At 33.5% G+C, this 11,383-nt stretch overlaps 1 protein-coding gene across 6 annotated transcripts in view; it reads left to right on the forward strand.

Annotated features, from left to right (window-relative positions):
* LOC134345247 (DISP complex protein LRCH3-like) overlaps positions 1-8,818 on the forward strand; it is a 139,825-nt gene extending 131,007 nt beyond the window's left edge. For 5 of the 6 annotated variants that reach the window (XM_063045614.1, XM_063045615.1, XM_063045617.1 and 2 more), the window contains one exon: positions 1,058-8,818. In XM_063045614.1, coding sequence (XP_062901684.1) covers positions 1,058-1,264 — 207 coding nt within the window. In that variant the 3' untranslated portion in view covers positions 1,265-8,818. The remainder of the gene's footprint in view (positions 1-1,057) is intronic. The other variant, XM_063045616.1, reaches the window with a different exon arrangement.
* Positions 8,819-11,383: the final 2,565 nt, after the last annotated feature.

An 11,383-nucleotide genomic window follows, 5' to 3' on the forward strand; every position in this document is an offset into this window, starting at 1 on the left:
TGAAAACAAGAGGTAGGAAATCAGTGAATGTTTTTGTTTTTAAACTTGGAGGATATAACAGAAAAATACCATTTCCCCTCCTTTTTTTGCACATGCCAGGTCTGCTTTCAGGATGTGTTTAAGAACTTCTTTGATAGCTTGCACCTATTCTTTGTAGTCATTACTATTTAATGCCCAACTCATTCCTCCTCAGAATGCTACCCTTGGAATCAACATAATATTACTCTTGTTTCTTCTCATTTTGCTTATGTGTGAAAATCTAATGAAATTCTATCTAAGCTATTATGTGTAAAGGTATTTAACTGCTATAACTTCTACTTATTAAAACATATAACATACATCAAAAAAATGAAAATATTCTAAATAACATGCTCTTTCCAAAGATAAATAGCTCCTGAGTTTCATAAGCATATGGGAACAACAAAACCAACGTTATTACATTTATTGCCTAATGAAATTCTTCCTTTGTGCCTCTATTATCCAAACAATACCTTCCACAGAGGAATTCTTATGTTACATCTTGCAATATCTATTTTTACATGAACTGAAATCAGAGATAAAGATTCCAGCTCCAATCTGGCAATAACATGGTACAGTGCAACCTCGCCTGACAACTGAAAGTGTTCCAGCAGTTCCAACTGAAACAACTACAGATGTAGTCAGCTTAGCCTACCATTGAAATTTAAATTTTGTTACAAGAATATAGTTAAAGTAAGCAGCAATAAGCTGTTGCTCCAACTTCTACGACAATACAGTCCTTGTAAACAGAAGTTCCATCAAATGAAAATATTTGTTCTAATAGATTTGCAGACAAATCCATGAATCTTAGGAAATGAAAAGGGAATATATAAAGGTAATAGCTGCTAGTTAAATAAATGTTAGAAATGAGTTCAACATTTAAATGAGTTGCTGGCACATTGAAGTTAATTGTAGACTCGTTTATTATGCATGGCTCTAAACTGAGGCAAAAGTAAAAATCTAATTAAATGTTGCATGCTGATTTTCTCAACTAATTTTTCTTTGTCATTTCTCTCCTCACTCACTGAAACATTGGAAGGATGTCCTTTGCTCTTCATCTGATGTGCTCCAAGCCAACCTCCTCAGCACTCAAAAGACGGTTGACATGCTACTGACTTTGGGAGCAAGCATAACCAGTCCTGTTCTTGCCCCTCTCTCTGGTGGCCAGCTTGCAGGCTTTGCTCTCTTTTACGTCAATGTTATGCTTCTGCTTTTTGCTCTGTACCATTGGGTCACTGTATTCTAATTAGAAGAGAAGGTATGTGCAAGGGGAAGGATGAGAGAGAGGGAGTCTGTAACTGAACTGCACTACTGGTTTTGATTGAATAAAGTTCCATAGAAAATGTTTTCTAGTACTTCAAGGTTTTTAATAGAGATCAATGATTAGATTTCTATAGTTTGGAGAAGAAACCATTCATAGTGCCTTCAATTCATTTTGCATTTAATGGGTTTTAAGCCAAGTTCTATTTTCTTTTAACCATTCGGTCTTCTCAGGCCACTCTTTGGATGAAATATCCATGCATGCATACACACTCCAAAAAAACTTAAATAATTGTCATGACTATTTATGATTATCTTGATAATCAGATTAAAATATTTCCAAAATAACAAGACTTGTTTACATACTTTTGGGGCTCGTTCTAAGGGCAGGACTTCATTGGAAAATAGATCAAGTAGTTACAATCAACATTAGTTAAGATATTTTGCTCCCTTTTAATGCTGCCTTTGGATTACCAGATACTCTGTCTTCAAAACAGCTTCTTTATTTATTCTATCAAACTGTGATCCATTTGGATTATATTTGCATTAAGTTGATAATCCTGACTTTTATATGTGGTTGAGTGGCTTGTGTAACAGTTGAGGTTGCAGACTATTGATTATCTTCATTTACTGTGAATCTGTACACATAGGCCTTTAGATGTTTGTTAGCCACATGGCTATTGTTTCTCTGCCTTCAATATTACTATTACAGGGTGTATTAAAGCGCAACTGTTCAAAGCCATAGCAAGAATAGGTTCAGTAGTAATAATCTGAATTTTTTGGGGGGGGAAATAATGCTTTCAGAAAAATTATGTAGAACTTTTAATGTATCAAGTGTAAATCACCTTGGTCCTGACTCCACAGTTGAACGTCTACCACGTTTTAAAAATTGTTCAGGAAATGCAGACTGTTTCAGAGCAATTTCTGCCTGGTCTCTGGAAATAAATAAAATTCAACATAACATTATGCAACAAAGAATGTAACCAAAATTAATGGAGTAAAGATTGGCTCACCTAGGTACAGAAAAAATCTTTCTACAGTACTTAAATATTTGCATGTTGTAACTTGAGAACTTGCTTTTCTCAAGTACAGAAATCTTATCTAGCCAAATACATCATTGATAGTTTAATTTATATTTGACATTTTTGATGTTTTTGATTAAGACACTAACATCAAAGAAAAAAAGGACTGATGAAAATTTGAACTATCTTCTTTTGCCTTTCATCATGAAACATCAAAAGATATTTTATGTTTTATAAAGACTTTTTAAATAACACCTTGTCATGCTCAGTTTATAAATAAAATATTATTGAATCCTTGATCAGCAAAAACAAATACTTTACGAACAGATAGCATAACAATCTTCCAGGTAATATTTATGCCTGTTTTCCTGGACAACAGTTAATATTACACAATTTGCAAGTTTTTTCATCCTCTTTTCAGAGTGGTTGACATTTAATGAGTTAGTAGTCATTACTATCTGTAATTAGATCACTGAAAATTATTTTGTTGTAGTCAGAATTAGTTATACAAGACCTGATTCAATCCGTTTTCATTTTTCCCATATTAATCACGTCTTGCATTGTACCAAAGATGAAATCAGTGCAACATATTCACAGGAGAGTGCATAGAAATGTAACAATTGTGATTTGTTTACAATTCTGCTCAACTCTGAGACCTAAATTTACAATTGCCAAAGGGGATACAAGCCATTTTAAGGAGTAAGTGCTCTTCTCTGAATCTTAACTTTTAGCTTCTTTGCCCTTACTATAGCTCATGCTGGGGAATGAGTCCATGATAAGAATCCACCTCTTATTTTTGCCATGTGCTTCTGTAAAGTGATTGCTGAATGGGATGCTCAAACATAACCAATCAGTGTAAACATTTAACTTTTCAGCACTGTATGTATATACCTCTTTCCAGCAGGATAGAAGTCAGAAGTGGGGAATAGTGGGCTTATTTATTTTTTCAATACCCCAGTATTAAAGACAAATTTTAACAGCTCTACTGGTTCTTGATTGATCAACTTGATTCACTTCAAATGTGTAAGCCTAGACTTATATATTCTGCAGAGCACAGGAATGTATTTTATGACTCAATCAGTGATGGATTTTTGTAAAATTAGTGTTAACAGGTAAACATTATTTTTCATTAATTAAAGCAAGATGTTTTGAAAGGTGTTTTGAAGATACAGCACATAATATTCTGTAATAAAAATATAAATTTTCTCAAGATGTTAAAAATATTTGAACTTCCTTGATGCTGGAAGATGTAAATAATGTCTCTTTAGTTTGAGAGTTGACTTGTGATTGTTGAAATAGAAGTCCAAAGTATTCAGTAGTTCAGTCAACGCTTACAAGGTCAGAACCAGTGAGAGCTGCTATTGATTTTATGTAAGTAAGAATCTAAACACCAAAAATATTAACTTTTTAATTAACAGAAACAACACCTGATGAAAGAATACTATATTTGTAATTTCTGTACCCAATAATATTTGCATTCAAAGAATTTTCCAATTCATATAAAGTTCCAATTTCACAGGAAAAGATTATCAATAAATTTTAAGAATTATTCACGTTTGAAGAGGAAGTTATAGATTCAAATTACTTATTTCTCACTGAGTAGTTTATTTTGAAAATAATTGATTTTTATGACATTATTTCCAAATTCGTTTGAAACCTGGCTTACTTTTGGTATTAGAAAACTACGTTGTTTTTTTTTCTGATGGGTGATGAATAATAACTTTGCAGTATTTTTCAGTGGACAACCTTGAAAGTTTGGGTCTGTACCATTATATGTAAAATTCTTTAATGTGTGTTCCCTTGCAGAAAACCCAGGTAACATTATAACTGAAATTAACTTTACATTATAGCTGAAATTCAACAAGGAAATTTATTTGTTGCTTCTCATTATGTTAAATAGGAATTGGATATGTAGATCACTAATGCATTTTTAACCATGCATGTATAGGATGAAAGGTCTACCAATAATAAACTAACCTAATGTAATACCTTTTAAAACCTTTTGTCTTTATGCATACAAAGACAGCATGTAAACAGTACTTAACGTCAAAATTCATTCAGCTTTAAGTAGAGTATATTTATTTTTTGCATTAACTTCCATTATCTTTCATAGAGTCAGTACATGAGTTTTGAAAGTAGTAGCTATTGATTGAAGTAGGTTTTAGCAAGTGTAACCACACCATCTTCCCACTTCATTACTACTTGTCTTTTTCCAGTATTCATTTGTGTGCAAATTAATTTGATGTTATTTCATTTTTCAGGTCTTCCAATTTTTGTTATTTTTCACAAATATATCATTTGTTAATTTTGTTTTTCCCCTCCCTTTCTCTTGTTTTTGATTTTGTTTAGGATCGGTTGTGCCTGCCCCTTCACATTCTAGAAGAGAAAGGACTGGCACAGGTAGCAGTGACTATAGAAACCCTGCTTGAGCTCGCTCCTACTAAGCAGCACCATTAATCAACTGTCTAGCGACTACAAGTGATGGGCGTCACACCCAAGAAATATTTTGCAGCATTATAGAAAGTATTCCACTTCGGTCTGCATGGTGATCATATTTATCACATTCTGTTTTTTTGGAATCTGCACGATCATTTTCTGCCTTGTTGGCACTAGAAGCCATTTGTTAAACATAACTTTTTTGATCTTTGCATTCTGTTACTTTTATGAAAAGGCAGCACTCCATTTGTTTTTTGGCTTGAATACTATGAGCCAAGTGGTTTTCATAGTAGCACTCAAACCATTGAGATATTGCAGAATAGTCTTAACAACAGATTGAGGAACTAAAATAAGAAATAGATTTCCCCTCAACTTGCCTCATGAGTGGCCAGGCAACACATTGGATTTCTTGTTTGTGTGGTGGCCAGTTGGATGGAATTTGATAGGAACAGTCAGGATGATCCGAGACATATTAGAATAAGAAATTCACAGTAAACATCCACACCAGTTTTAATTTGATTCCAAGTTCTAATTAGGAGTAAGACATTCACAGTAGCAGCAGATCTTCACAAGGTAATAAAATATTTTTACTTAGTTATCTCTGTCTGGTAAGAAATTCTAAGGAAATACAGAAGTACATAAATGTCCACTCAGTATTTTTTATAGGAATGGTATATTTCACCGGTAGCTGAACCCCATTAAAAATTGTAAAAATTCTTATTAGAGAATGTTTCATGGTGATTTTAGAAATCCATTTCTAGAAACTATGCACTGACTGTACTCAAGTGGATCAGTACAGTATGAATAATTTCTGGTTTGGTTACAGGGTTTTAGTCCTTGTTATATATTTTGAGGCATAGTTGGAGATGATTATACAAGACATATTAGAATAATAAATTATTCTAATATTAATATTACTTTCTATTGCCTTCAAGTACATTTATTCTATTCTAATCTAAATAGTTTAATAGAGCTTTTATAATTAATTTTTATCATTAGATTTTGTTCCTAGAGTATACATTTATATTTATGGCAAAACAACCACTAAATAATGTCTGGTTGCTCAGCTGTATTTAAGTAATGTAGTGAAATGCACTTTATCATGAAGTGGCATGAACTTCAGTGAGCTTCATGACATCAGGAGGAAATCTGTAGTGTAGTCTTTCTGCATGACCTTTAGTACCTTCACTACACTCTTGTACATTTATGTGAGTACTTATCCATCATTTTAAAGTACTAAGTTCAAAGTAAATTTATTATCAAGGTACATATATGTTACCATATACTACCCTGAGATTCATTTTCTTGCAGGCATTCACAGTAGAACTAAGAAATACAATAGAATTAATTTTTTAAAACTACACACAAAGACTGATAAACAGTGGTTTTGACTTGAAAGGCTCTGTGTGAAGTAAGTTGTAACTGCTACTTCTGATGGTCTAATCTTAAACGTTAAATTCACCCTTGCAGTAATAGTAAACATAAAATTTTCAAACTCTCACTATGAGCGAGATATCCTATATTTCATCCTCAAACAGTAAGTGCTCACACTAACTTTTTGTTATCTGTACCAAAGTGGCTAATAATACATTTTCAAAATGTTTTATGCCATTTAAACTTGGGGCTGTTCTTAAGGGAGTTCTTTTTTTTAATCATTTATGACCTAAACAGATGGAGTTTTGCCTGCACTTCCCTTTTCACAAACAACCACATTTCATGTCTTCTTGTTTTTAATATTAAACAGTTCACACTCTGTTCAAGTACAGATTTGCTTTAAATTATGTTTTGATTTTAAGCTATACAATATGATTTTATTACCAAAGCTAATCTCTTTGTACTGTCTTTTTCATTGTCATTATTTCAAATTTGCTAACTGGTGTCTGATTGACTTAGTAAAACCCATTGGCTCTCTGAAAAGTACTTGGCCTAAATTGGAAACAGTTGAGGTGCAGATTAACATTGATCACATTAGCTATGAAGTGAATTCAGCGCAACAAATCCATTTCACATGACGTAATATTTGTCAGCCATACTTTTTGCCTCTGCAGACTTGCTGGACCGAAAAGTACATATAATTCTTATTCATATAATTTTGAAATATTTGAATAGTATTGTTTTGGGGCAATAGCCCTTTGTGTGTCTGATAACAAAACAGAAATAATATATTTAAGAACTGACTCATTTTCACTTACTTTTAAAATTTGATAGAGAATAAGAGGGATAAGTAAAAAAACATCTGGGGTGAAAATGTATTATAACATTAATTTTTGATCATTGCCCATCATGGGATAATTTTAGATAGGAATCATTTGATTTGAATAAATTTGAGACACTGGGATTGGGAAAAGGAGGTAGTGCAGATAAGGCTGGGTGCAGTGAGTGAGGGTTAATTTTGATAAGGAAACAATATTTTGCACATTTAAAAATAATCGGCAGCATTGTGCTGTTGGAAAGCGACGCTGCTGCAACAAAACTATAATTGCTGTCAGTAATGTGCTTCTGACCAGTAAAAGCACACAAACCTAAGCAACCTAAATAAATCAATCATGTACTTTGATTTCTAATTGGGAGTTTCAACAATTCAATAGTGTTTTTCTATTTTCAAAGTTCACAGTAAATTTATTATCAGAGTACATATATATGTCACCATATACTTCCCTGAGATTCAATTTCTCATTCCTTGAGTTAACTTGGCTTGTAAGAAGCGCAATAGTACTGATTTAAGGGGCATCTTTTTTTTTAAAACGTTTTCCCATTTATGTGCAGTGATGACTAAAACTCTTTTGTACTAACTAGAATTTTCAGAAGATCATTGTACAAAAGCGTATTCATCAAACAAGTTTGAGACTGCATATTGGCTCGGATCATAACCTAACATAGTGTGTTTGACTGCAGAGTATTTCATCAGCGCAGTTCATTGACTTGAAAAGTTCACTGCTTCTCTCCAAAACTGTTACCAGACCTGCTGAACATTTCCAGCATCAGCATTTTCAATTCCAATTTCCAGTATATATGCTCTTTCTGATCTTGTCTATTTGTCATTCTGTTTTTGTTTGGAGCATCAACATGTTTAAAAGGCATTCACATAATGGAGATTATGAACATTTCAAATGATTAGTAATAATATGAAAATAAAGGTATGACTATACCTGACTGCATAATACTGCATTGCAGATTAAGTTGATTTAGTTTGTTCTCAATACTGCACTATCATTAAATGAATCATATAGGATTCTTAATAGACTTAACTATAACCTTGTTTCTAAGTAAATTTACTGTACCTTGTTGCTCATCTTTACAACAGGCAATCATAAAAATTCTTGAAACGTTTGAATATCTTCTTGTGCTTTTTCTGTGTATTGGCAAATATTAGAATGTTTTAAATCTAATTCAGTACTGTATTTTATAGGATGCAATTTTTCTACATTTCGATCTTTTTGTGGCACTTACTGGAAATAATGGAATATCTAATTCACTTGTATTCAGCAGGGATATAATGTTAAGTCACTGACCTATGAATCAGGTTGGAACCACTTTTATGCCAGGAGTAAACTGAGATGTATCAAGTAATGTAGACATGTTTTTGCTGGACCATTTTGAAATTGACTGAAACTGACAAATATAGGAATGAATAATTTCCAAAGAAGTTAACTGTACATCCCAACTAGTAGGAACCAGTACCTAAATGTTTGTGATGAACATACATGGAAGAGTTTTTGCTTTTCATTTGTAGATTGTTGTAAATACTTCTGTAGCTGCTCAGTTATGATTATTTGTACACAAATTTGGGTGTTTTATGTTCATATTCTCTTTTAAATGTGACATTTTGTCTGCTGAGAGCAGCTAGAGCTGTCGTTTGTGTTCCTACATCCACAGAGACTTGATGTGTATTGTTCAATTATGTCCCAGAGTAGACCTACTAAAAACTTGGTGGCCTTGGCTCTAAATATATTGTATAGATAACTGTTATGTAAAAAGGCATGTTTTGTCAACTCCACTTTAGTTGTAACTGTCACCTTTGTACATATGTATAACATACATTATAGGTTTATGAGGCTTTTGTGATAAATAAAGATTGTATATGGATATAGTATACATTTATTTGTCTATTTTTCCTTCAGAATGAACTTATCTCAATTAATTATGAAGTATTTACAGCAAAGTAGATGAACTATTATTATAGTTAGAAATGAAGATTTGATTTCAGCTTTAGTGCAGAGTGAGGTAGACAGCAAAGTGAAGTAGAATTTCACTACTTTAGTCTGGCATGGTACAATACACCTCATTTATTGCAAATTACAACTAACATATTTATGTAACAAAGGATGTTAGATATATTTAGGTGCACATGTTAGTTTGGATAGAACTACAAAATAAAAAAAAGTGGAGAAAAGACAAACTGGAGTGATTTATGGCACCCTAATAGTAGTTGTTCTGTCAGGCTATTAAGAAATTAGGATCATATAATACAGTGAATAATTTCCACTATACTAGTTAAAACAAATTTGCAGTAATGTGAAGAGAATTATTCAAGATGCTGCACAAGATCAATTTTTATTTCTTCATTCCTGGAATCTTGACGAAGTTCCTTACCAAAAAAATTAATGTTTAGAAGACAGGTGTAATATATGTATGGTTGAATAAGTAGGCTAGGTTAATAGAGGAAACTGGTAGGAAATAGAAACTGCTATGCTTGGCCTCAACTTTTCAAATCACAAATCAATGACTATTATTTCAAGTTTACAAAGCTGCAAAAAGACTACAGAGAAATCAAGTCACATTAAGTGCGAGCAAAAATGAGGCAAATTTTGTATAGTTGCCCAATTTGATCAGAAAAATAAGAAAGAATAAAGTTTAAAGGACATTTATTATCAAAGTATGTATAAACTATACAACTTTGAGATCATTCTCCTTACAGGCAGCCACAAAACAAGAACCTGAAAGAGCCCATTTTAAAAAAAGTCTTAAAACACCCAATGCACAAGAGATTGGAAAATCTTAGTACTTTATGTACAATGCAAACTACTGCAAACAGTTTAAAAAGTAAAGAGCATTTTGGCCTTCTCAATTTTTGAGTTTTAATTTTCACTTAGGAAAAGCTCATTGAAGATTGGCTGGGATCTCATTGAAACCCATCAAATGTTGAAAGGCCTCAATAGTGTGAATGTGGAGAGGATGTTTCCTATGGTGGGTGTATCCGGGACCAGAGGGTACAGCCTCAGAAGGGAAGGATACCCATTTAGAACAGAGATGAGAAATTCCTTTAGCCAGAGAGTAGCGAACCTGTGGAATTTATTGCCACAGGTGTCTGCTGAGGCCATGTCACTGGGTATACTTACAGCATAGGTTGATAGATTTGTCATTAGTCAGGGCATGATGTGTTACAAGGAGAAGGCAGGAGGTTGGGGCTCAGAACAAAACGGATCAGCTATGATGAAATGGCGGAGCAGACTCAATGGGCCAAATAGCATAATTCTATTCCTATATCTTATGGTTCATTCCAAGGAGGAAAGTGTGATTCTTTGAGAAATGTTTGATTAGATTTGATCTATATCTTCTTAGAAAGAAAAATGATTGGAATTGGATGTTTACTATTAGCAATGGTGTTTACTATTAGCAGCAATTTATATATTTACACCTATGCATAGATTAAAGCAGAATTTGTTAACTAATTCACTGCCCTGTGTGAGCTGTTTGTTAGAATCATGAACAGCCTGGCAAAAGATACCTATGTGCCATGCCTATAAAAAGTACTCACAGCCTTGGAAGACTTCATATTTTATTGTTTTACAACACTGAATCACAGTGGATTTAACTTGGCTTTTTGACACTGATCAACAGAAAAAGACGCTTTAGTGTCAAAATGAAAACAAATTTCTACAAATTAGTCAATTTTTTTTTACAATTATTAAACATAAAACATATGGCAAGTGTTTGGCACCAGAAAAATAACCAGACCAATGGTGGTGGTGTCACCTAAAATCACTGGAGTCTCCAGCAGCAGGGAGATGGATTCCAGGCTTTGGTGGAGGATTGTCTTTGTACAACAACAGCAAAGATTGGGCAATGTCTAGTGTATGATTCCCAACTGGGAACACCAGTAGAGGTCAAATGCTCTAGTTAGATGAGCACTGCAGCAACAGAAGGCAATGGCAAACCACTGTTGAAATTTCTGCCTAATCAATCATGGAAAGAAACAAAAGAAGGAAACCAGGCAACAGCGTGAATGGGGTTGATTCTAATCAACAGAACAACACCTTGCCCGGTAGGGGTAGTCAGGTGCTGCAGGTGACACCAGACCGTCATCCAGAGACTGTAAGCAATAGGGAAAGGCTAAGGGTAGCAACATGGAGCATCCGTACACTTTACCAGAAAGGAAAGTTGGACGACACGTTAAATGAAATAAAAAGGTTGGAAGTTGATGTCTTAGGCCTGTCAGAAATTAGATGGACCGACAGTGACAAATTCACTAAGAATAGTTCTCTGATAACGTATTCTGGAGATCAACAGTATGTGTATGGAGTTGGAATTATTTTAAACAAGTATCAAAATGTCTTAGGGATATTGGGTGATATCCAACTGGCTGCTTTTAGTTAAATTAAGGGGTAACCCTTTTAACATAAGCATAATCCAAGCCTATGCGCCAA

The sequence above is a fragment of the Mobula hypostoma genome, chromosome 4 (genome assembly GCF_963921235.1).
Source record: "Mobula hypostoma chromosome 4, sMobHyp1.1, whole genome shotgun sequence".
In the NCBI taxonomy this organism is placed as follows: domain Eukaryota; kingdom Metazoa; phylum Chordata; class Chondrichthyes; order Myliobatiformes; family Myliobatidae; genus Mobula; species Mobula hypostoma.